This window comes from Leptinotarsa decemlineata, unplaced genomic scaffold, assembly GCF_025532065.1.
Source record: "Leptinotarsa decemlineata unplaced genomic scaffold, Ldec_3_MD MMD2_tig00078346_RagTag_RagTag, whole genome shotgun sequence".
Lineage (NCBI taxonomy): Eukaryota > Metazoa > Arthropoda > Insecta > Coleoptera > Chrysomelidae > Leptinotarsa > Leptinotarsa decemlineata.
Genome location: NW_027412724.1, coordinates 6,346,615 through 6,373,528, shown reverse-complemented (window position 1 = coordinate 6,373,528; position 26,914 = coordinate 6,346,615). Strand labels below are relative to the sequence as shown.

Sequence of the window (26,914 nt, the reverse complement as noted above, 5' to 3'; positions counted from 1 at the left end):
ACATTTATAAATAGATTTGATTAATTGTAATCCTTTTTTTATATCTTATTTACTTGCGGCTTTCTTATAAAAAACATTGGCCAAATTCAACAAATTTTTAGCGTCTAATAATAAATTTACGATACTTTTCTTTTCTTTACGGCAAATCAAGATGTATCGCAACCGGAAAAACAATGCAGGAATGCAACAATATTTTTGAAGGATACATGTTTGAAACTATTAGACGTGAAAAACAAATCCTTTACATTTTCAGAACCTGGTTTGAGAAAATAAATGACCAAACGATCTTGACTCACAACAATGACAGTTTTATTAGAATCTCTGGCAATTTCTATCGAGATATTAATTATGTCAGTATCAGCAACTTCTTCTATTTGTTTACAGGAAAACCCTCGTGACTGAAATCTTTTCAACAAAGTTTTTATTGTTTTTTCTTTGTTTTTCTCGTTGAATAAAAATTTTTCTTGCAAAAATGGTATTGTTGTATGGTTTTGATAATCAAACTCTGGAATATTGTCTGAGATTTTTCTACGACTACGTTCTCCTCTTTAAGTTGAAGTACTCGTAGCTGCTGGTACTGTTGTGACAGTAACTGTTTTTTAATTTCCGGGTACCTATCAAAGACAATATAGCTGCTTGCTGCCTAATATTTCTCTACATTACGCCAATATTTATTCATGATCTCTTCCATCGTTTAATTTTTCTGTCAAATTACTTTGTGCAGTAAAAATCCACCGTCGACGACATCTATGTCGTCAAAATGCGTTTGGTCTATTCACACTCACAAATAATTCGAAGAGTTGAGATTTTACATTGTTCCTGAGGCCATTTTTTGTAAAAAGTAATAGTGGAAAAGGTGCAAGCTCGTATTGTAAATAAGTTTCCATATCTTTTTTACTGTCTATCGTTACCGATATCCTTTGAAATAGCAATAATGGATCGATAGCTGTAATATCTCCGTTTACGGAAGATTGAACCGTTTTTAGAAACGAGACTTTGTTTTTCCTTTTAAATTTTACATTGCCAAAATTAATTCCAACAATAGCTTGCAAAGATTTTTTTCCTCCTTCATACGCTTCGTGACAATTTACAGAATTACAGCCAATAATTCCAGAAAATATTGACATAATGTTATCAGTCTGTGGAAAAGGATCATACCTGTTTATTTGTAAGTCAGTTACATCTCTTTTTATTCGGTATTCGGTATAATTAGGATGCTTCTTTGATATTAAGTCAAAATAAGGTGAAACAAATAACTATTTTAAATCAAATAAATTACAGTGTATTTGAAACATAAAAAGGTGAATTTTTACCAAATTTCATTGAAAACAATTCTTTTTTGAAAAAGAAAAATAAAAAACCAAAAACTTGGTTATTTGAATTTTTCACATAAATTTTGAGGTTATATGAAAAAATTGTGAATCGAAAATTGTAGATCTTTTTATTACCTACAACTTTGCCATTCAACGTTTTTCCATAGGACTTGTAGTTTCGACGGAAATCGAGTTAAATCATTTTTTACCCTTAAAAACTCACCCCGTCCCAGTTTCCGAACTCAGATCGCCCGTAATTTATTTTTCCCTCCATATTTATCATATTCCCCTCTTTTTCTAATGGGTTTCATCCTACTATTATTTTTTTTTCACTTTCTATCATTTTTGAAGGCTTCACCCCTGGTCTATACAGGAATAGTTGGGATCGTTTTTACAGATATTTATCGATGTAGACATTATAACAAAAAATGGATTTGTAAGAGAATCACCCGGTTGCATGAAAGTTAAGTGTAACTAGAACACAAATAGGGTCAATAGCTGCATCTCAAAAACTAGAGCTGTTGGAAAAAAAAGAAGGGTATATTTGAAATCGGTGACCTTGATTTAGTGAACAATATCAATGAAATTCTAACCAACAAAAAACAATTGAATTATTTTTCCTCATGTATCATTTATTTTTTTCCTCTTTTAGGAAACAGAGTATAGAATTTTTTCCATAGAAGTATTTTTCAACAGTTATCATCATTGGAAGGCATGAACCCTCATATTGCTTGCCGGCAGTCCTTCTCTCAAGTAGGTTTTTTTATTAATTTCAATTTCCCTACGATGACTTACCTTGACAGTGCACTTCTTCTATCGAAAACACTTTTCCCTCAACAACAAAAATGTTGTCTTCTTCTCCTAAAGACGCCAACTCAGTTGGGAAGAGTGATGCAGTTTTTGTGTTAGGGGAAAGTGCTCGTTTTGAATTTATTCTAGGCCAGAGGTTCCACTTCTATCTTTCAATACTTTGACTAAGCTATAATAAAGGTCATTTTGTATAAACTGAAAAAAAAATCTGAATGTTTATAATAACATTTATATTATTTTTCTTTTTTATACATCAATATAAATAAGTACATAATTTATTTAACTATTAATACCTACATTATAAATACTAGTTCATAAATTAATTAAAAAAATATCAGTATCCAAGCTTCTCGTTCCTTGGAATGCTTAAGAGAATTTGACTAGAATCAGATTTGGAAGAGAGATTTTCCATTATTCGCTGGTTATTTTTTCGATTCCTGAAACAAAGGAAAAGTCATTGGTGATTATTATAACCAATTAAAATAGCTTGAGTATTACTTATTATCTTATTATCATTTCTTTTTAAAACATTATTTTTATTACACAGTTTACATAAATCAAAACAAACTTGTACAAACCTGCATTGGGTATAAAAACGTTTCTATAGAGTCTTCTCCAACTAAATTTTTCACCATGCAAGTGTATGTTCCCATATCTGACCATTCTATTGATCTTATCCTAAGTTCACCCTCTTGAGACGCCGAATACTTTTCGTCGTTTTCAATTGGTTTGTCATCTGTGTCGTACCATGTCACTTCGGGTCGTGGATTTCCAACGTATTTACAAGGTAAAATAACATCAGTTCCTGCAATTAGAAAATTAACACATTGTACATAGTGATCATCTGGTTCAAAATTAAGTATTTGGTTTTACAGTTGAAGGGAACTATTTTCAAACTGAATTGCTAAGTATCAGCTTTTGTTGAAGAAAAGGTTAATTTTCACATTTTTGCAGTAATTTTGATACGATACCATAGCTACAAATATCTGTTTTATCAATGGTTAGGTTACATTGGTAACTTGAGTGAGGATTTCGCGGTCAGAAATTGTCGATCTTCGTTATTTTGTCTTTGTTACGAGTGGTTAGAGTATTTCAGAAGATGTCAACCATTTATATCAGCGAAATGTTAAGCAAATTACCCAAAAAGTAGCACTTAGATCCGGGAAAGTGATAAACTAAAGCTTGGTAGGTACCAACAATAATTTGGTAGGTTTACTAACCGATGACATCCATGTAAGTCTGTGCCCAAAATGTAACTCTAGGCAGGTGGTGAGCTCCGAGAATCCTGGCATTGAGAAGTTGCGTGAAATTCATGTCGTTTCCTTCTTTGTTCGTGACAATTACTTTACTAGCTGATGTAGCTACGTGGGTACCTGCTTCTGCAACACATCTATAGACATCTTGATGGAGCGGCAACAGATGGTTTATCACCAGTCTAGAGGCAACTTCGGCCAAAGCTTGTCCTTGGTTGATGATATTTGTTTCAAAACTTTCGTTCTGAAAATGAAAAATATCTCTAGAATATTGGTCAATAATTTAATTAGCCAAAGAGGAAATCAGATACCAGAAATTTCAGAGAAACAGATTCATTGTTAACTCAATCTGATTCATAAGCAGAGGTCACTGCCTCTGCTGGATTTTTCAAAATTTCAAAGATTTTGTTGTGGAAATTGTATACCTACTTTGAATGCATAGCTCAAGTCTCATATTGAAATAACCGACATGGACAGTGGATCAAATATTGTTTTCATAAATATTATAAGAACAATTAACTGGGTTTGTTCAAATGAGAAGTTAGAAAACCCATAAAGACAGTGGCGGCGCCACGGGAGGGCAAGGGGGGCAGTAAGCCCCCGTCCGCCTTTTGCAAAATGTTGTTCTTTAAATTTTTAAATTTTAAATATTTCACAAATATATTGTTAGGTACATAATACGGCAACATTTGCTTTCAATACCTCGACCTCGTTGTACATTCCTTATCGCTCGCTGTTTAATGCGAATGTGATCATTTTCTTAGAAATTGAAAATTGATTGTATGTCGGCATGGCACTCGTAGCAGTAGTAGCAGTCTGGTTTGTTATTGTTACTTTGATGGATAAACAGTTTGTCGATTTTATTGATTATGGAAAAAAAGATAAAATTGTCCAGAGCGGATTATTGAAAGTCACGCGAAAAGAAGAAGTTAAAATATGCTGCTACATCACATTCTCAAACAAAATAAATTTTTGTTAAACTTTCAATTCGTAAGTTCTTAATTTTCAGTTGAAGATCCGAAATCGTATTCATTATGGAAATGTACACATTTACAGAGAAATAAAAGAACAATTAATTTAAACTCCAAGTTGCCTAGAAGAATCGGTGCCAAATAAACCTGACATTACGGACAGTACCAGTACGGAGTCAACATTTCTTGATGTTCCATCTACGTCAACCGATATAGTAAAAACAAAATCCGATTTTTCATTAGGTTCTGCTGATTCAACATTTACGGAGGTAGATTATAATTCGGATTTGGATAGTGATAGTACTTAAGAACAAGACGATTCTGATAAGATATCTGCTGAGAGTGGAGGTGGAAAGAATATTTTGTTTCTACACGGATCATTTTATAATTGATATTTCAATTTTGTAGGTATTCACCTATCTGTCGATGAAAATGCTTATCCCGTAGACCCATTTTTATTCAAAAATACTATTTTGATCCCTGAAATAGTGCGTCAACTAATTCTAACAGTAATGCACTATTTGGAACCTTTGGTGTAGTAATGAATATTACTGGGGTTTTTTTACAACACCAAACCATTATTTTAACACCTCGACGCGTGTTTCGATCACCAAGTGATCATCTTCAAGAGGAAGATTAATTTTCCTTCATTTGGTGATCGAAACACGTGCCGAGGTGTTAAAATAACGGTTTGGTGTTGGGAAAAAACTCCAGTGATATTAAATTCTAAGACTTTCCAGATTCCAATTACAGAAAATTCAACGGTTTTTGGTACAAACTTAAAAAAACGACTTTTGGACAGCGCAGCGTACGTGAATGGTTAGTTTACTCTCCAAGAGGTAATAAAATGTTTTGTTTTGTATAATAGCTTTTTAATAGTGCACATTAATTAGTATTGAAATGTTTCTTTTATTATAGTTTTGTGATATTATTTCTTTTCTTAATGGGAAGTACAGTATTACTTCAAATATCTATGCCTTTTTACTGAATCAATCTTTGCGCCTAGTTATGGTGTGCCCCCCGCCCTTAATTTTTAGAATCGCCACTGCATAAAGAACGTTCACCCACATGGTAAATCGCATATCTAGCAGCGGAAGTGAAAAATTGTAGGCCTTTCCATAATTTGAGCTTCTGGCAAGTAAATCACCGTTAAGGTATTCAATAAAAAACCTGGTTTGGCCAAAGAACTTGGTAGAGAACATTCTCTTTAAACATTTCTGTCAACTTACTTCAGTTATCCTCCTATTCATTTTATACCATTGGATTGTTGGGGGTGGCGAACCCATGGCTACGCAATGCAGTTCGAGATGAGCTCCGACTTTCTTATTTACTAATGAGACTGGCGGGCTGCTAATCTTCACCCACTGTTGGTTATTGAGGGGATGCAAGTTTGCTCTGGGATCAGTGCTCACTTCGTTATCTATGTCTTCAATCAGCCTCCTGCAGTGGAATTGGTTTAAACTGATGGTGACGAGTAATACTGATAGGATAATCTGAAATAAAAAAGCTCATTTAGTTTTTAAAGCATTGTCTTTCCCAGAATAATTTGGTAAATAACACGCGAAAACTAAAAAATGTAACATAAAGACGATATATAATTACCAAGAGGTGAAAATAATTATTTATGTATGAAGGGCGTAAAATAGGCTTTTATGGTCCATAAAAGCCAATTACGCCTAAAATTCATACAATATTTTATGCACAACTGGTATATTTGATGTCATGTTACACGTTAGAAATACATCAAGGCTGCTGTGAGGCTGTATATTCATATCATATCGGAAACAGAATACATCAAGAAGTGATGGAATGAATGTAACCATGGCAACTCAGTCAATTTTTCGAAATAAAATTACATAATTAGATGGAGTAGTAGAAAGCCAAAAACTTTCTTTCCCAAAAAATTACATAGGCTTGTAATCATGATTGCTATCAATGATTGTGATCACAGAGAATTTATTAGTGACTTTGAAATGGATGAAGAATTCGTGGGGTAGTGTAACGGGAATAATGTAAAAAATAAGAACTATTTTCTGGAAAAATCTAAATATACACGTTAAACGAGGATTAACCTCGTTAATCCTTAGCTCGCACAAGTTTCGACTTCTGAGGGTTGTCGTTCGTAGGGGTGCGACAGCTGGTTAACGAAAAAAACAGTAACAGTAAAAAAAGACAGTAAGTCCTCTTCCATGTGATCATATTATTCCATGCTGAAAGCTACTTTAAATGTACAATATGATAGAGATATCAGTAGATACGCAAGATTGATAGCTTTTTATGAGTTACCTATAAGTAAAATACATATATTGATAGTCTGATGATGATGGTTTACTAATTCTCGACTTATAATGTGCACTTCTATATAATCAGATATATGTTTTAATAATTTTCCATTTATTGAAACCATCGGAATTTAGATTTTTTATCGATATGAGATCGAAATTAACTTTAGCGCCTGCTCAAGGATTTTATCGCCCGCCGGGCGATAAAGTAGTCCGCGGGCACTAAAGTGCTATTTTACGCCCGGTCGTGCATAAATAAATATACTCCAGAGCTGTTTGTGAACATTCGAAGATCTCACTCTAGATCTAAATGAATCTTTGAAAATGTGACTGATTTGTCTCCCTCGTCGATTCAAGTATAATTATAAATCTTTTTAAAACAACGCTCAGTGATATAAAATCAAAGACATTGTCATATCTTTATACATTCATGCGATATTTGTCCAAGAAATTTAACGCAATGCATAGTCAGCTAATGATTATTTTGAAATGCAGGAATACTACTACGATAACGAGCTTACTCAATGAGTCAATGAATTCATGAATGAACTTTATTACAACGGTTATCGTGATCTCCACAGCGAGCTTACTCGTTTTGCGAGAATAACAATAAAAATATCTCCTCGTAAAAAGGAGAGCTAATAATTTGAGAATTTCAGGCTTATCAAGAGATATCATATTTTGGAGATCCTATTGAGTGATGTTGGTTAATGTGTTGAAATATGTCTCCGACAGGACGGGACTTGAATAATTTGTTTGAAATTTTGGATACAGGTAGGCATTTTCATTCCTACGATATGACTAAGTCTACCAATAGAAACAGAATAAATATTGCATGTGAATTTATCAGTTCTGAGGAAAATAGCGATTAGTTAAGAAATCGCCCACTTATGTATGATTTTGAATTATCACAATTTGATAAATAACATTAATTGACTATGATAATGAGGTAATTGAGATATTGTAATTTCTTACGAAAAAACCACATGATACTATGTTGCTCAACAATACTGTATAGACCTCATATTCAACCATGACAGAAAAGTATAGTCTGGAGTTGAAAATACATGTTTTTGATGAATGTACCTATCTTTTGTGTGGAAAACTTTTCGAGAATCAAATTGATGAAGCGTATTTCAAAGTAAACAAATAAGGCAAGGTTGTTGTAAAATAAAAAACGGTTTCAACTTTGGCCGAAAAAATCAAAAATATAATATAACAATATCTTTAATTTGAATAAGAGAAAAAAATCTCAACTTAATCTAGAAAAGTGCTGAAACAGGTGAATTTCAGATATTTGACTTGAAGCGATGGATCAGTTATGATTACCAGAACGAATTCAGCTTCTACAATTTCATAAGTATCACATTCTACAGTATGTATACTAAAAGTTCCCGTTTTTGTAGGACTGATAGAAACGAGTCATTGAAAAGAGAATTAACATAAAATTATCGAAAGACTAATGAAAAATGACACTTATGGTAGCTTTCTTTCAATTTGTTAAATAACATGTAACATTAACCGAAAAAAATGCAATAATTCCAAAATAACATATACTGATGTTATATTCTTGTTTCCAATTACTCTCACACGACTTGAACCGAGAACACCTGCAAAATACACTTTGCAACTTTGAAAAATTATACGCGGCCAATTCTCGGAAGCTGCATGTTATAATTAATCATTCGAAACGTGATGAAAGGAAGACTGTATGGTGCCACAACTAAGCATTCCCAGAATATCATTCGTCGCTGGTAATGGGCACGTCTCCGAAGTCCAATTAACGTCATGAATTCCAAGGCTTTTAGCTGACGACACTACAACTGGTTCAATTGATAAAACTTATCGGGAATTTAAACGTTATATAATTTTCATACGATTTGCCTTGACAACGGTCCTTGAGGTGACACAGAAATTATAAAGTTGAAACATTGTGCACTTTGAAATTTTCGGAAGAAAAAAGTGGAATTTTATTATAGCGCTAACCCAGTGTACCGAATATTATTCCACCTTCTAGTGATACACACTTATTTATTTTTGGTTATGTGACCAATGCAACCTAAATTAGAAAACGCCAAAAATTTGCAAGATTCGGTAATAAATACCAAGGATATCAATAATTTTGACTTTTCAAGAACTGTAAGTTAATGATTTTTGATTGAAGTATCAAAAACGATAATTTGTTCAAATATACCGTCAATAGAAACTACAAAGGAAAAAAGAGATGCCGTTGATTTTCAGCGAATATTTGAAGATAACCAGAACGTATTATCCTGTCAAAAAATACTTCAATCTGCTGCTTTAAATTGTATGTAAGTCACGAGTGACGAGAGTGTGAAAAAAAAAGTGCAATGCTATATCCAATATCACAGGATATTTGTCTATTTCCACATTTGAATTACAGAATACATTATACAAAATATATCCGGAGAGTTGAAAACATGTTTTCCCAATGGTTGAATTTTAATTTTTGCAAACTTATTCTGTAATAAAGTTTATTGACAGGTGCGCAAAAGATTAATTTGAATGGAACTCAAAAATTTCGATAAATTTCCTAAATAGTCATCATCGAACTGGCAGGTCTGGTAAGTGTAATCTTGTTTGAGGGTATTGAAAACAGTTCCTACGCCACAGTGTAGGAAATTACCTATTACTTCGGAAAAATTACTGTTAAACACAATTATTCACCGATCTCAATGATCGGTAGCATTAGTTATATTCTGGACGTAAGCCAATTTCCATTCACGACCCACTGTTTTCAGTTGGAGATATATTTTTAAACTTCAAGATATAGCGAGGGATTCAAAAAGGGGTGAGCATAGTTCAATGATATGACGCAGTACGATCTCAGCAAAGCCTTCAATTGTTATGTCTCTCTCTGCAGTGATAATTACTCTCGTTGTAGATTCAATAGTTACTTATTCATACTTGGACCGTTCATTTATTTCGTACTAATAAAAGTTACTGAAACCAAACGAACTTTTCAACGATATCAAGAAAAAAGCAATAATTCATTTATTCATTGCAAACAATTTTCATATCCAGTAAAAATGTTTGCGGATCAACTTTTTGCGTTGTAATAATCGTTAATAAATAACGTTACTCAATTCAGCTACAAACTTTGGAGACACTCATACAGGTAATTAATTCTCTCGCTGTACCGCAACTTTCAGAAATATTTGATTAGTGTAAAATCTCAATATTTCTATTTAACTCTATTTGACTTTTTTCTGTGTCTACATGTTTCATGAGTTTGCACTGTTTCAGACAGTAATGAAACTCAAAACCTCCAACATTCATTATTTAATATTTTGGGGGTGGTTGCTTGAAGAAGTGAATTTTTGTGTTGAACTATATAGTAAAAATTACTCCTAAATTTCCACAGAGTGTAATTTGGTAATTCTTTTTTTGGCATCAAGTAAATTTGGATTTCGAGGATATCAAAATGTTTTAATGTTGATTGAAAATCTTTTAATATAAGTAAATTTATTGTGAAATTTGCGATTGCAGAATAAGAAAATATTGTCTAAACAAATTTTGAGTTCATATCTCGCGAGTTATCAGATAATTTGAATGACTGGTTATAGTGGAGATCTTTCCATCTTATAAAAAAAACCTTTTCCATTTCAAGAAACGAGAATATAATTTTAACGAACTTAACAAAAAAACCCATGCTCTCTACAATAATTATTACGAGAAAACGGATTTTACAACATCTTATTATCACTTGTATAGTTAACATTACAAATCTTTATGACTCATGAAAAATTATTATTTGATTGAGCAAAAATTCCCGGCTTTACAAGATACTTACATAATTATAGTACCTACCTACGTAAACGCATACATATTAATTCATTAATAAATAAGAAATATTCTATTCCAAACAAAACGCGAAAAAACTTGTTTTAGATTAGGATTCGTTTGAAAACCTTCAAAGAATTGGTGCACCAAGGAGGTATAACCTCCAATTTCACTTTCGTCAATCTACTAGAACGTTGCATCAGCCAAAGGTAAATAACATTGAGGAGGTTCATGTACGTTAAGTAAAATGCATTCATAATAGGAAGATTTGGAAGTGAAAACGTAATAATAGATCATATCGCAGGCAAGCTCTCATTTCATAAATTACAATACATTCAATACGTGATACCTATTATGAATTGATGATGTTCAGTAATTATTTTGTTATTTGGATTTTTTTAAGTAATCAAGGAAACGCACATTTAGGACAGATCGCAAAACATCGTTATTAGGTAAAATAAAAATATGCCCAGCTTCTATTTTTTAAATAAGTTTTAGGTCAAGAATTGCTTTCATTTGTTCATTATGTTAATTTTAAAAATCACTAAGTAAACTGTTTACAAAATGAAGAGATTTGATTTTGGCGCTGAAATTTAAATTGAATGTCACGACGAGTTAGATTCGTAAAATATTTTGATATAAATTTATGGGGAATGGGAACGATAAGATACTGTAAGATTAAAATCAGCAAACCCTGTGATCTAATGTTGAATATTTTTTAATTTTTTAAAATAAAAAATCACTTACCATTTTAATGGTGTAAAATTATCGTTTAAATATTTTAAAATTTATTTGAGATAACTATCACAACACGTGGAAATATTTTGACACTTTGTATTTACAGGCTGGTTCAAAATGAAATGATACCACCTCTGTCCCAGAGACTACGTGGGAAAGGTACAGTGGTAGCAGCCAGTAGATGGAGGGGACTGACATCGGTTGCGACTTCTGATGAAAAGGGAGAGACCACGTTTTGCCGTTGGCGCTGTGACAAGTTCAATCTTGAAAAAACTACTTATTGCACGATGAAGCATAACCTAGATAAGGTTAGTTAGATTATGTTCCCCCGATTTTTTTAAAATGTACCATACAGCTATGAAATGAAAATATATCATTATATCTATTTCCAAAAGAAGATTTCGACGTTTCATATCAGAATACATTATCAGGACGTGTTACTGCTAGTGCTTCTTAAGGGGTAGTTGCCCCTCACAAAATAGAACATGATATGAATGAGAGAGAATCGTGAGAATTTTGACGTGAAACGTTCACTTGCGCTTTTTTTCTATTTTCTCATATACTTACTTTTTTAGAATAGACAAAAATTTTTTGACACTAGTTTTCTAATTTATTTTTCATAATTCTGATATGTATATTATTTATTGTCCCAATTACAAAGAAATCAACTTTTCGTTATTAGTTACCAAATGAAATATCATTAGGTACGTGCTTACCACGTTCTAACTAAGTTATTGTGTTAAAAATAAAGAATATCTTATAAGTACGCCATTTCAAAAAACAATTTTTATTTGAGACCATTTTTGCCGAATTTTGTTACAATATTCTGAATTACCGTAAAGTTGAAATAATATTCGCGATGTGAATGTTTACAATCTTTATATTGTATTTTATAAATAATATTTAAACTTTATAAAGATAGAAAGTTTGCTTTCAGTCTGTACCAGTAAAAGTTTGGGACTTTTTGGATGAACTCATGCTTACTCATTTCCAAGAAATCCACTCTTCGGCCCATATTATTGGGTATGAGGATTCGTAGAATTGGAGCAATATATTTCCGGCTGATCTGAGATAGCAATTTTTCTTTTCTCAGATTTCGTAAAAAGTCTTTAATCAGAAATTCACGACCTGAACTGTTCTAGGAAATTTACAGTTCTGGGAATATAAATATATATGGGTGAGTGGTTGATTTAAGAATGCCTCGTCCCCGAAATTGAATGCTTTATAGTTCAGACCCGTATTTTATATATTTTGGCAGAACTTTTTTCAATTCTGAGTAAAGTGACGGTAAAAGGCCGTTTAGGCAAAATGCGGCATTCCATTTGGACTATTCAATTAAATTTTCCCCTTCCCGCTAGTTCAGAATTTTCCATGGATTCTATTTCTGAAATTAAATTCATGAACAATTTTTATCACTTTAGGAAACGATGAAATATTGTTAGCTATTGGTCTTTTCCGATTGAAAAAATATTTGAAAAATATAGTTCAAGTCATTTCATAACAAATTTTGCATCGATTTATTAATGAATTAACATGAATCGCAAAAAATACAAATTTAATAGTTGATAACATTTTTTTTTCCAGTTAGGAAACCTAGTCTATATTTATATTGCATTTTGCAAATTTGAGCTAATATCTTCATTCACCACAGAAGTAACATTGTTTCAAATTAGTTTGTGATATTTTATAAGTATATACCTACCTTTAACTCGAGATTAACAAAAATAAGAGTGGAATATTTAATGGAGTCATTTAAATTATTTCATCAACAATCTCCATACATTACAGTAAATACATTTTGAAGAGTTTCAAGCAATCCGTTCGTAATTATTCATAAATAAGTTAACTCACCATAACTTTTCAAATAAATCACTTTTACGAAATCAACAAAATCATCACACGAGTACCGGTGTTTTAAAGTATAACACATTTATCAGTACTAGACCGTTTATCTTAATTATGCTCCAATTGAGTAGTAGTATTTATACTCACTACTCTCTCCCACGGGAAACACACCTTCCACCGGAACCAATAGAAATCATCGTTAAAACCATACCACGTTTTAAACGTCATGCGGCAGTAGACGTCTTGTGGCCCTGTTGAATAATTTTGTAATATTCTATTGGGTTTATTACATATTAAAACGTACACATTCAGTTCGGAGTGACGTTTCTATCTGTGTGTGAAGATTTTCTCAGAAAAAGTTAATTGGTTTTATTAACATAAACTTTCATCATGTGAAGAAAGAGATTAGGAGCAAAAGATAATTGATACTGATTAGTTTTTATTGGAAGAATGCTTGTGCATTTGTGAAAAACTGGGATTTAACCAGAACACATGTGCATATTTAAATTTTTCAGAATTAACGTGAAGTAATAAACTCCATTTGTAGTTTTCAGAAGAAAAAATAATTGAAATTCATACATCACCAAGCAATTTATTGAAAACTCCAATAACTATTTTATACAGAATTTGTTGAGAAAGGAAAACATTCTTAAGTGAACTATTATTTTTTGTCACCGTTTCGTATTGTATTAAATCCATAATCAGGGTGTACTTATTAATTTTGATGATGCAAAGTTTTTGAGAAAGGCTTTGCACATTGAGAATTTTAAAATAATATGGCTTTTTTGTTCTCAATGCACACTGTCTATTTTCATTTACAACTTTTCTCACCAAGAAACTATGGTGATTACTTTCAATGAGATTTTTTTATAAATCCAATGCTTTCATTATTATATTCAGCATCAGAAAATGTGAGTGATCTTGATTTTAAGTTCTTGATTATATAGATCCTATTTTTGAAATTGTGTTGTGAAAAGTTATTCATAAACCTTTTTGAAAAAGTGTATTTTATTTTAATTCCACCCTTTTCAAATTCGAACACAAAAGTAGATAAAACGAGAATTTTGATTGGCTCCGATTGCTTATGTTTCATATTAATCATAGAAAATCACTAATAATAGGCCAGTATGAAATCAGTTATCAGTGTCTGAAACTATAAACAAATCGCATAGTAGCACATCATTCGTATCAATTATTATTATTACGAAACATATACTTGTAAATCATAGAGGGTAATGAAAGTCCATATCTGTTTAATTTATGGGAAAATGTATTTTTTTATTGGGTGCAATTTCATCAACAAAAACCATTTTATGATGGAATGTCAAAGTTTAAAAAGAATATTAACAGAGTCTTATCTTTATCAGACATTTAATACATATATCTTTTAATTACCCGAAGGCATTATTCAGATTATTTATATACTATAAATTCCTCGTTCAATATTTTTTCATTCATTGGTATTACTTGTCATATATACTTCAATATGCTATAGGTAGGTATACATTTAGGTATACTTCTTTTGATTCAACGAAATGAAAAAGACAATAATTGTAACAACAAAAAATTGTTTTTCTCTATGTACAGGATGTAATAAATTCAATTTCTGGAGGTGATTTTATACATATTTTATGAAAAAAGTTTATATGAACTCCACTCACTTCTTTTCTTTGAGATAAGAATATACAAAATTTTTTTATGTAAAATATATCACCTGAAAATAAAGTCTACATTCAAATGACCATTCATATCTAGATATTTCTACTACAGTTAATATAGAAAGGAAATGAAAGTTGGGACACATTTATGAAAAAGTAATAAAAAATTTTTTTCTTTTCTTCTTGGCTGTGCTTCCTTATGGTGTAATCTGTTAACACATGGGATGTGGAAGGTGAATCGATTATACGGAATGCATGTCATAATGATTATAAAAACAGAGATTTCGTTTATGACGCGTGGAAAAGGGTTGAAAGAAATATGGGCGGTGATACCATCTACCACCTTCTCCTCCTTGTATGTAGGCTTCACTTTCTTCATTGAGTGCATATGAGCACAACTCATCACAATGAAAGTTACATCATTAGTTAATATTGATTCACTATCAATTTTTAAATAAACGAATATTCGTTATTCCTATACCAAGAAATCTTTGGCAAATACGCCACATTTCTGTCTACCTAACCCTGCCTGCCAAATACAATTTTTTTCACCGAGTTGCTCGGCGAATAGCGAATAATCGCGAATCCCGTTAACGTTTGTGTTAACGAATATTTACAATGAATAAATTTGACAAATCGAAAGTTTCTGGCAAAGGTTTCTCGGGCAATGTGTTCTTTGAGTTTGACGTGAAAATTATAAAATCCTAGATAGAAGTCACCCATACCGTTGTGTTTCCGAATTGTTTTTTTATTCACCTCTATTCCAAAATTATAAACCCTTCGAACCAATATTACTTCATTTTCTTAGTGAATGCAATCGCAGATTATTTTGAAACAGTCGTTGATGAAGCACAAATCGATACAATAAGCTAGGTACTCTTGTCGAAGGCAATCGTCATTTTTCATCATTGAATTATCGGAAAAGTTTAATTGTAATGCATACTTCTATTTCGAATCACATGTTTATATTTTCCAGTCCAAAGTTCGAAAATACGCAATGGAATGGAAAAATGAAATCGGGATTTCCTGACGTGCATTGTGAGTCCCGGTAAAAGTGTATAGAAAAACACAGCTTTCGAGAAAAATGTTTTTTTGAATGTAATGACAAGTTATGCACCATATGCAGAATAAATTATTGAATGTTGTGAATTATTCATTTATAAAATATTACTGAACAGTTTTATAACACTTCCAAAATACAAATCATGAAATTATAAAACAACAACAAAAATTAATTGGCCCTCCGGTTGGAGCCTCTTAATTTGGAATGACTCTACTGTGGTCATACTCGTATTTATATTTAAAACTTTTTCGAGAAATTTCAATGTAATCACCAAGAGATAAAGTGTATAGGTAGGTTTGAATAGGTGAGGTAAGATCTGAAAAATATGTCCGTCTGACGAATATGTTTTTTTTAACTATACAATTCTATATTAGTTGACGTGAATTCATTAAAAAATGTTGTCATTTCTTGCATAGATATCAAGTGAAACTACCTTCTAAATTATTTGTTTACATGCTAGGTGATTCATGTGAGCGTAGCCAACCAAAACTTACATTTTTTAAATGGAACACACAATATATAAATATATTATTCGATTCCATATTTTAGGCATTCTGAGTATTTTTTATTTTTCAATTATGTTGCATCTTTGTCAAGTTATTCAAAAAAACCATTACACTAATTTAAAAAAACTATCTTTGCCTTTCATAGGAACTGGGTGAAAATTATTCAGAACTAATTAGTCACTCACCATATCTTAAGTTGTGGAAACGACACATAGACGCCTGATAATTTTTTCAAATGGTACACCCTGAATTTTTCTATACTATACGAAAAATCAATATTTTTCCAATTATGCCCAGTTTCAGTATTTGTTGCAATTAGTAAAATTTGTCAGTAATGCCATTCATTAGAGTGTCTTTCGGGTCAAGATTTGATTTATCATCATCATGAATTATGTGTTGAATGATATGGGGCGAATGGTTTAAGTTTTAGAGGAAAGTGATGGAAATTACATATTGGAATTTAGAATATACAGAGGTTTTCGAAAAAAGACAATCAGGTGGTAAGGCATTTTATTCTCTAACAAAGAAGCTTTAAAAAAACTCTGATTACCTCCACAAAAAGCTTTTGTTCAATATTTCCCTCAATTGTTTTTCAATTTCATATATTTAAAACATAATACAACAGACTGGACTAAACAAATTGTTGTTTTAGATAATTCCGTATATTTAGATAATAGCAAACGTATTGTCTTGCGTAAAGCTATAAATGGAAAATTTCGACAGTAATAAAGACAACTAATGATAAAACAATGAAAAACGTCTCAAATGAGTTTCTTCCAACAATTCCCGTTACTTGATCAATTGGGAAAAAGTTAAATCTTGTTGCTATTTTTTATAGTTTCGTTATTATAGAAACGCCTTCATTCCCTAAATTTTACCTATAGGTATATACATATATATATATATATATATATATATATATATATATATATATATATATATATATATATATATATATATATATATATATATATCGATCGGTAGCCAAGCGGTTCGGCGTGTGTGCTTTGTTCACTCACTCGAATTGACTGCCGTGTTGGTCGGTGGTTCAAGCCCTAGTCTGAACGATCGATCTTCACTTGCTACCGTCCAACCCGTGTTAGGAATCACACGTTAAAAGGTAAGACCTCGTTAATCCTTAGCTCGCACAAGTTTCGACTTCTGAGGGTTGTCGTTCGTAGGGGTGCGACAGCTGGTTAACGGAACAACAGATTTTAAAACAGTATATATATATATATATATATATATATATATATATATATATATATATATATATATATATATATACATTTCTTAGAAATTTTTTCTCAGTTTTGAAAGTGTTTCGAAAAAATATATTGAAATATTATATATTTTTTCCTTTGGAAAAAATTAACTGTATTGACCTTGTGATGATGAATATGTAATTATTCAAGGGAGAACATGAAGAAAAATACAAAGAGGATGAATTCCACCTACTTATATTGGTGAGAAAAACCGTTTAGCGTGCAAGAAGAAATAACAGTAAAAACTATCTTTAGCAAGTGTCCTGGAATATTTTGATAGATTACTCGAGTAAAACCGTTAGCCAAATTTGTTGCCGAAGTACTACCAATAAAATATTTGATATTACTATCTCATTCTCCTCACTCCTGAAAGTGTCAATTCGATGTGTAGATCCACAAAATTTTGCACCCCCATAACAGCTTGCGATTTACGATATTTAACTGTTACACTGTTATATTTTGCCCGATAATAGAGTTGTGGAAATTGAGTTTCTAGTGTCCCTGGATGGAATCTGTAAAGTCATCAGGAATTAGAATCTCCTTCAGCAGGTAGTTTATTTTCAAGGTCACCAAACTTGGCTAGGTTTTCGACACTGAACGAGCTGACAAGAATGTCTAACTTGAACTATGTGAAGCCTTGAAAGTCGCTGAGACATGTGTACATCTATCTAGCTCAAGCCATAATTTACACAATATTTTCATAGATATAAAACTTCTTGTCATCGACGACGATGTACACTGGACACTCTGTCTGCCTGTTTGTAATAATGCTCTCCAGTTGTCGGTTTTGATATTTTGTAAGTAAATAATAAATTTGAGTTCAATGTTTTCAGAAAACCTGGCTATACAGATATCACCATCCCAAGCGATTCCTTCCATCCAGACAGTCATAAATTAGCAGCCTACAATGGGGAATGTTCCTCCTGACGAAAATCAAGTAGTTTTCATAAAAGAGCTCCAAAACAACGCATTTTAAACTTATCATTTCAACCTTTTTTTTTAAAAAAATATTCAAATACTGAAGAGGAATAAAGAAGAATGAAATAATGCATTCATCATTTAAAGGGATTCGTTTCTATTTCACCATTTGGCAACATCGGTTATAGCTAATAAAGAACAATGAATCTGTTACCTGTATGAGACAAACATAGATGACATATTTCAGAGGCGTGCTGTTCTGTTTACTTATATTCGGAGTTCCGAGACATTCTGTGACATATGACTTTTTGTGCACTTAACCTATCTTCCTCTATATAAATAAATAACAAAACAACTGTTTTTTATGTGGATTGTGGAGGTGGTATTGAACTATAACTTATATTTTGCCTCAATTGTTGATTTATAAAAATTATTTTCCTTTTTTAAAGTAGACTATCTAGGTACGTATAAATTATTTCAACTTGAAATAGGCACTATTGCCAATATGTGAATTAGAAATAAATCCCTTTTAAAATTAAAACCCAACAATTGAAACATCAATTTGAATACTTTTCGAAGTGAATTTGAAAAAAACATGAATTAAACTAAACTTCATTTTGAAAAGCAATGTGGAAGTGGCATTCAGACCACATGCCAGGTCATCTCATTTCCTTTTCAATGCCAAAGATAAGGTGGACAAGTTGGAGAAATCTGAAGTTTATAAGCTTGAGTGTCCGGAGTGTAATAGTGTTTATGTGGAACAATGTGGCCGAAATTTCCACAAACGGTATGCTGAGCATGAAAGGTCTTTCAGACTAGGAAAAAATAATTCGACGTTTTCAAACCATTCCTTAGCATGCAACCACAAGTTTCCGAATCTAAAGGATACGGAAATTTTTCACTATGCAAGGAAGGGTTAGAAACTCAATTATTTGAAATCCTTGGAAATTCACAATCATAAACATTACGGGTGCAACCTATTAAATGATCAAATCGATTTAGTTTACTTGCCGGTTTTTAAATTGGCACATCCGCATTGTAAACTGTAAATTCAGGTACTCAATCAAGCCAAGTACCTCTATTAGTACCTACAGGGGTGGTATATAATGGCTAATGTAATGAATCATTGTTAGTTTATTGTATAAGTTTGAAAATGTCCGTATAGGACGAAACTGCAGTAACGTTAGTTACAAATAAAAGTGGTTGAGAACATAAAAAAGTTTCATTTCTCTTTTCATTATTGTGTAAACGTCAATCTCTCCTTAAAATATTTTTTCATGAACGAAAGTACCTACTTATCAAATACTCTTCGTCATACCCAATTCAATTGACCACTTTTTTCACGTGCTCATTATCACTGAAACACTAATCAAGACCCCGAGGATGTACACCAGATTACCATTCATTCTTTCAATCCCATCAGCATCTCGTCCATTGATACATTTTTAATAGTATCTTTTTTAATTTCATAAGTGGTACTTTCTTGACAGTTCTTCAGTAATAAATGAATAGCTGTGAGGTCTGCTTGAAATTCACAGGTATATTAAGCCATAAATTAAATTGATATGCCTTATGGCACTTATGTGAGCAAGTGTAATTTATGTGACGGCTTATTAAAAACATGTAAAATGAATATCGGAGTAATTAGAGTTTTTTTCTTCTTGCTTCAATGCATGCAAATGCAGAACTTTTAGGAATAATATGTTTGAGGTGTTGTAGCAAAAGGAGTGTCATGGATTAGTTTGTTTCTTTTGCTGACGTTTAATGTCGAAAGAAAACTTTACAAAAATTGAAATTTAAATATTCAAATTTCACATAACTTTCCTCTGAATACGTTCTTTCTTTGAAGTGAACCAGCTGTCGCACCCCTACGAAGGATAACCCTCAGAAGTCGATACTTGTGCGAGCTAAGGATTAACGAGGTATTACTTTTGAACGTACGATTCTTAGCACGGGTTTGATGATAGACCTAATTTTACCCAATCGGCTACCGTCTCGATTAAATTCAAAATACTCTTTCATTATTTTTCAAGAAAAGAAGAATCAATTATATCGATAGAAACCTAATCAAATTAGGTCCGCTGAAGTGAAAGGATAAAACAGCTGAACTCGAAAGAGAACTACAATATATATATATATATATATATATATATATATATATATATATATATATATATATATATATATATATATATATATATACCAGAATGTGGTTGAAGCAGACTCAATACTAGTACTTCATTATTGAGTTATGCCTTCGAAACCTCTGATGCGAGTATTGAGCTTTATTCTCCAAAAGTTTTAAGATTTTTTGGTGAGATCAGAACCATATACAAAGTTATGAAGGTTATGGATAACCTGAAACATATTTGCCTTCTCTGCAATCTCTAATCTACTCGATATAATCTTACATAAACAATCATTATAGTTGTGTTAATAAGAAACCTTCGTCAACTTTCTATTTCGAAATCAATATATTAACTTTTGCACACTTCCAGAGAAAGAAAAAAATTTAAAATAAATATTTAAAAAAAACTTTGTGAAATTGTGTAAATCGCCAAAAAATATTGCTTTCATAGGAAAACTGAAAGAATTATCACAACTACTGGCACTTATGAATACTGAATTACTGAGAAATCAGTGTATCTTCTTCAGTTTGTATACAAAACACCTATGATGCAAAATGAAATAGGTATGAGAAATAGTATACAGCGAAATAAGTGGAGGAGGTATTTATATAAGAACCTACAGCCTTCAGTCTCAAAGTGGATTCCAGGAATTAGAAGGATAACCATTGTTTTCAACTCTTTCAACATCTTTCATACAACTTCATAAGTGAATCTAGTTACTTCAATTCCAGTTACAGGTATTGCATTGATAATTTTTACCTATTTTTTTAACGTTTATGATTTTCTACCCCTTTTTTAATATCTCAAGAGGAATTATCAATAAAAACTATTTTACAAAATATCTATTAACGTTTTCATCAGATACATCCCAGAAAAAAAAAATATCTATTAAACACTTTTTTTCTCAATTTTCCAGTATAGTGTCATAAATGAATAGTAGGTATTCAGAAATATGTACTACTTTCGTTTTAACAATTTTAGTTCGCTCCAAAAGGCAACTGAAATTATATACATCTTTGTTCAATATAACGAACAAGTATATACTTATTAACTTTGATTTACTTTTCGAAGGAAAGACAGTTGTCGGCAGATATATTATTGAACAGTTGTAACTTAGAGTAATATGAAACATTATGGGGAACTAGAACTCCTTAAGGAAAAACACAATTTTGTAAAAGAACTCAAAAACTGAATTGCAAAGGAAATATTTCCAGGAGAGATCAGTCTTTTGGGAAAAACTTTTGAGCTTTCCACCCTTCATCAATGAACAAAAATGTAGGCAATATTCAAAGGCAAAAATTACTACAATGAACACTTTTTATATTGATATGTAGTGTGTACAAAGAAGTTTCTTTCAGCTACAAACTGAAAAAAACCCTTTCGAAACAAATATTTTCACAAGAACATTGAATTACATGAAAATCACTTTTTCCCATTTAGTTTGTACTGCAAATATTTCTGAAACATATATCATTTATCAGAATGCTACACAATGTGAAGAGTATAGATATAAAACGTCACTTACATGGAACAATACCATCCTCAATGGTGTGCTTCGAAGTTTCCGGATACTTGTCTCATCACCTCATCAGTACCGTTTTTGGTAATATTGAAAAACTAAGCACTAAATTCTTTGATAACTTCACGACTTTTATGTCACCGGAAGAGACAAATAAATATCAATACTCTTTCATACACATTGTGTAGCGTTTCTAGAGATGTTTTTCAATTTCATAACGAATGTCTGTAGGAGAAACTGAATATGAAAAAGATATTTTCGTGTAAATCAATGTTCATGTGAAAGTAGTTGTTTCGAAAGAATTTTTTCCTTCATGGGCTTATGGGCTTTTCTTCCAGTTTGTATCTGAAAGAAACCTCTCACTATGCAAAACATATTCTCATGAAACAGTTTGTATTACAGTTATTTTTTCTACCTTCCTTTGAAAATTTCCCACACTATTTCTTTAATGAAAAATCTTTTTTATAAAAAAACTCAAATTTTTTAATGAAAACTGGAGGAATACAAAACTAAAGTCTATGTGCATTCAAATCATCATGTTGATTCTTTATTCTTATTTTCGCTTACAGTCGATTGGAAATCAGAAATCAACAGACGCATTTGACTCGTTAAAGTACAAATTCACTTTACCATAGAATATCAAATATATATCATGGATGTTGCTTCGGTATTATTTGCCAATTCAACTAGAAAAAATGTTCACTCGTGGAAACCTCTCAAAGATAGTGTTAATTGCTTTTCTTTTGTCAAGGATGTTCTCGATCATAGCCTGCTTCTTTTTCGTGATTTTTTACATCTCTGAACATATCAAGATTTCAATTGGAAACACTCGAGAAGCGAATTCCAAATTTAGATCGAATCTCGTCACATTATTGGAAGTATTGTTATTCCATGTGATATACTCCAAGTGCTCCAAAATTGAGAAGTTATAAAAGTCACTTCTTTCTAAAAATAAATATATGTAGTATATCAGCAATTCGAATTTTCTGAAAAATATCGTAAATATTTAATGAGAAATTTCATATACACACGTATTAGAACAATTATTAATCTCAAAGGTTTGACTGTAAACATTTTGGTGTGTGAGATGAGTGTTTGTATTCGAAACATTCAATCGTTAGTAACTCTTCAACTTTAGAATGATGTAAGGAAATGAATAATGTGAACTCCAATATATGGCAACAACGTTTTTTTCATTAAAAGAGTTGCAAACGGTATATAGATAACCAGTTTTTCTCATCAAATCTTTTGGTAATCAATATACTGAATCAGCTGTGGATGCAATTTAAAAAAATTGAATAGAGTTATTCCACATGTTCTGAAAAGGTATTATTCACCCTTCAGACACTATTTTGAGATAAGATTCAACCAATGGGTTCTTTTTTAAAATAATCATTTTTAAGAGATAATGTAATATACATCTTTACAAATATTGATTGATTTTGGATGAATATAAGGTGAAGGTATTCTAGTTTATATCTAACGAAATTATTTTCCCCACACACTAAAAAACACAAAACTCTACACAAGATTTACCATCGAAGTTGGCATCGACAGGACTATCGGGAGATCTTCGTGATTGTTATGGTATGTGTAAAAAGTTATTTCGTTAGATTCATCAATGGAGCTGAAATAATGTGCAGAGAAAAACTGCGTTTTTCGGTTCAATTAGCAGTTACTAATCAATTCACCCCACATTAACGGTTTCTATACATTCCGGTTGCATACGTACAATTCTTCAAATGTCATTTGTTGATTTGATTTTGAAATTATCCTCGTCAGTTTTTCGAAGTATTTTTTAATTTTTTTTCAAATCTGAAACACGTAACTAATATTCCATTTAAGCTGTGAAGTATTTGACAACTAATTTTTTTAACCCGCTTTCAAAATTTCAAATTTCAGATAGTTAGAAAATGTTAATGACATTGTGAATGTTTGTGTTTTTCTAGATTCAGCAACAAAAACAAGATACCATGATAATAAGGAAGAAGTGAGCAGGTTTCATCTCTTGATATTGCTTTCTACTGAATTAATAATTGTCTAAGTATTTATTGTGAATCATCATGAGTTTCAAAAATATAATAGGTTTCTTGATAAAATTACCAACTATTATGTAATATCAATATATCTAAGCATGAATGTCTTTTCGAATGAATCAGAGATTGAATACATAAATGAGATGATTCACAAGTTTGAAACTAGGTTGTACCCGAAGCATACTTTATAATCGATTTTATAATAATTTTCGCATGTAAGCCACTTCAAAATCTAAGTAAATGAAAAAAATCTTTAATAATAAAGAACAGTCGAGAATGTATCTGGGATTGTGAAAGTGCAATAAATGATTGAATAAAGTATATTATTCTTTACTTGATATGGGAATCAGAATCAGATAATCAGAATATTTTTCAAATTCTATTATACATGACCCAACTCTATTATACAGTTAGTGATTACCAAAAGATATTAAAATATTGAAGAATTACCGTCGCATCCTAATCTAACACTTCAAGTATTCCAGAAGGAGTATTCATTTATTCGGTGAATTTATCTAAATAGGTATGTATAGAAATAGAAGTAGCTTTGATCTTATCGAATTTGATCAGCTTAAACAGTTATTTAATATAAAAGGTTAGTATATTATTTTTGCGATAATATTTAACTCTGTTTTGAACATTTCTGAAATATTGTATCTGTGAAAAAAATTGATAAAACACTTTGTTTTGGTATTTCAGAGAAGGCACCAACTCAATGCGACCCGTATCTTGAAATAATTAATTGAGTAGGTAGTTTCGTTTGGAGCAAAAAAACAATAAAAGTTTCATTTGGATCATCAGACCATATTGCGGATGACTGCCTGCCCGTAGAAATTGGGCTATACAGATGTCTGATTCTTATTTTAGTTCGGTTCGGTGAATATACCAGTAATACTTGATTTAAGAAAAAAATTAAACAACTGAATAATAAATTTAAACAGGAAACTTAACGATTATACTATTTCGAAATCAAAAAAGTAGAACTGAAAAATAAAAGCCAAATCCTGTTCCAAGGTGTTCACGATATTTTTAAATAAGTACAGATTGCGAAATGGATTATTTTTCACCAATGAATCATTACCCTTGCGAATCATTTCAATCACACTCTTCAACTAAATAGGGAAAAAAGTATTTTATGAACTTAGAAAATGGAAAATATATGAACTTACTTCCGAAATACACTTCAGAAACAGTATAGAGTACAATTTTTGAAATTTATTTCGAAAATCAGGAATTAAGTCGAGTATAAAACGATGAAGTTTTGTGCTGATATCATATAATAAGAAAACTTTAAGATCTTCTATGAGAGAAAGACTTTATACCATATGTTGATGAAGTTTTGGGTCACCAAAGTTTGAACACAGCCAAAATTATGGCATGGATTTTTCTTTTTCATCATCCCGAAAAATATTTCAATAACTTGAGCTTACTTAAAAAATAATTTGAAGTAGAAGAAAGTAGCAAATTATAGGCACATCTCAACATTCTTCACACACCTTCACTTCTACATCACGTCAAGCGTAAATTATTAAATGTTACCGCAAAACGAAAAAGTTCGACAAAAACAAATAAAGTAGCCTCCGCATATAGCCATGACTTGACCAGACTGCGAACAAGACTAAAAAACCAAGTGAGGTACTCACCATTTTCTCGCGAAGAATTTTCAACACAGAATGATAAGAACAACCCTCTAATCATTTATATATCAGAATCTTGAGAGTTTATGAGGCAGAGTTGGCTTCAGGATGCTTTATAAGAGTTGAATTTCGCACTCCATAACTGTATTGAATATGATGGAAAAATTGATAGGTGCAAAGAAGGTTTGTATGTAAAGTTGTTAGCCTAAGATTATGGGAAACTGAATTATTACCGAATTGAAAAAGACTCAAAACTTATTCGATACTCATGCACTACTATTGCTCTGTGAAAATAATAATTCTCATAAAAGAAGTTTCATTATACTGAAACTAGGCATAGAAATGATTTAAGTACAGAAACACGTCTAAGATCATTCAAAAGCTTTGGTTACGAATTATTGAATTTCTTTCAAATCATAATGATTTTGGTAGCAATTTTGTTTGTCTCAGTGATTATGTAATGAGTAACAAAAGTATTGACTTGAAATTAAAAAATGAAAGATGGTTATTTTTGAAATATACAATGTTACATACTATTCGAAACGAATGAAAATACGACTTAGTATGAAGCAAAAGACTAGTATCAAAAAAATATTTGAAGAACTCCGTAATTCCCAAAGTGCAGAATTTTTTTGTTTCTGGTTGATGCTACTCGACAATGAAAAGTGTATTGTTTATGAATATATTGTAATAATCTAAAAGAGGTAAAGATTCAAGTTTATTATCTGTTATATGAAAAAAAACTGTTTGATTATGAGTCAATCTAAGGATGAAGTTTTACCTATAGAGTACCTACTCTGGGTTTTGTTACTATTAATTTGTCAGTATATATTTTTGGAATATTTGAGATTTTAGGGCTAGATCTAAAAATAAGTTTATTACATTCAACAATCTCAATATTTTTCTTATGGTAAGTAGTTTCAAAAATTTTATTTTTTCGTATAAACTTTGATTATTCTAAAGTTGATCAATAATTAGTGAGTCACACTTACGAAATAACGATTACCTATTGATAAAAATCTGTTCTGTTTTTCCGTTAACCAGCTGTCGCACCCCTACGAACGACAACCCTCAGAAGTCGAAACTTGTGCGAGCTAAGGATTAACGAGGTCTTACCTTTTAACGTGTGATTCCTAACACGGTAATCCCTACTCTGGCCCTCGATGG

General features: G+C 31.4%; 1 protein-coding gene and 1 long non-coding RNA gene across 5 annotated transcripts; one reads left to right on the top strand and one right to left on the bottom strand.

The window, feature by feature from the left end:
• Positions 1–2,336: 2,336 nt before the first annotated feature.
• On the bottom strand, positions 2,337–25,829 carry ImpL2 (Ecdysone-inducible gene L2). Of its 4 annotated transcripts, none has more exons than XM_023170323.2 (5): positions 25,754–25,829; positions 5,577–5,840; positions 3,344–3,620; positions 2,702–2,928; positions 2,337–2,560 (listed from the first exon to the last, which is right to left on the bottom strand). In XM_023170323.2, the coding sequence occupies exons 1-5, from the start codon at positions 25,754–25,756 to the stop codon at positions 2,546–2,548; spliced, it is 786 nt and encodes a 261-aa protein (XP_023026091.1). In that variant the 5' UTR covers positions 25,757–25,829; the 3' UTR covers positions 2,337–2,545. The 4 variants fall into 4 exon arrangements, with proteins under 4 accessions (XP_023026091.1, XP_074041820.1, XP_074041822.1 ...); XM_074185719.1 differs by lacking the exon at positions 25,754–25,829 and adding an exon at positions 13,164–13,259; XM_074185721.1 differs by lacking the exon at positions 25,754–25,829 and adding an exon at positions 13,023–13,128.
• On the top strand, positions 10,176–19,914 carry LOC111514083 (uncharacterized). The gene is made up of 3 exons (XR_002723306.2): positions 10,176–10,642; positions 11,278–11,479; positions 18,342–19,914. It is a non-coding gene; the product is annotated as an uncharacterized lncRNA (long non-coding RNA).
• Positions 25,830–26,914: the final 1,085 nt, after the last annotated feature.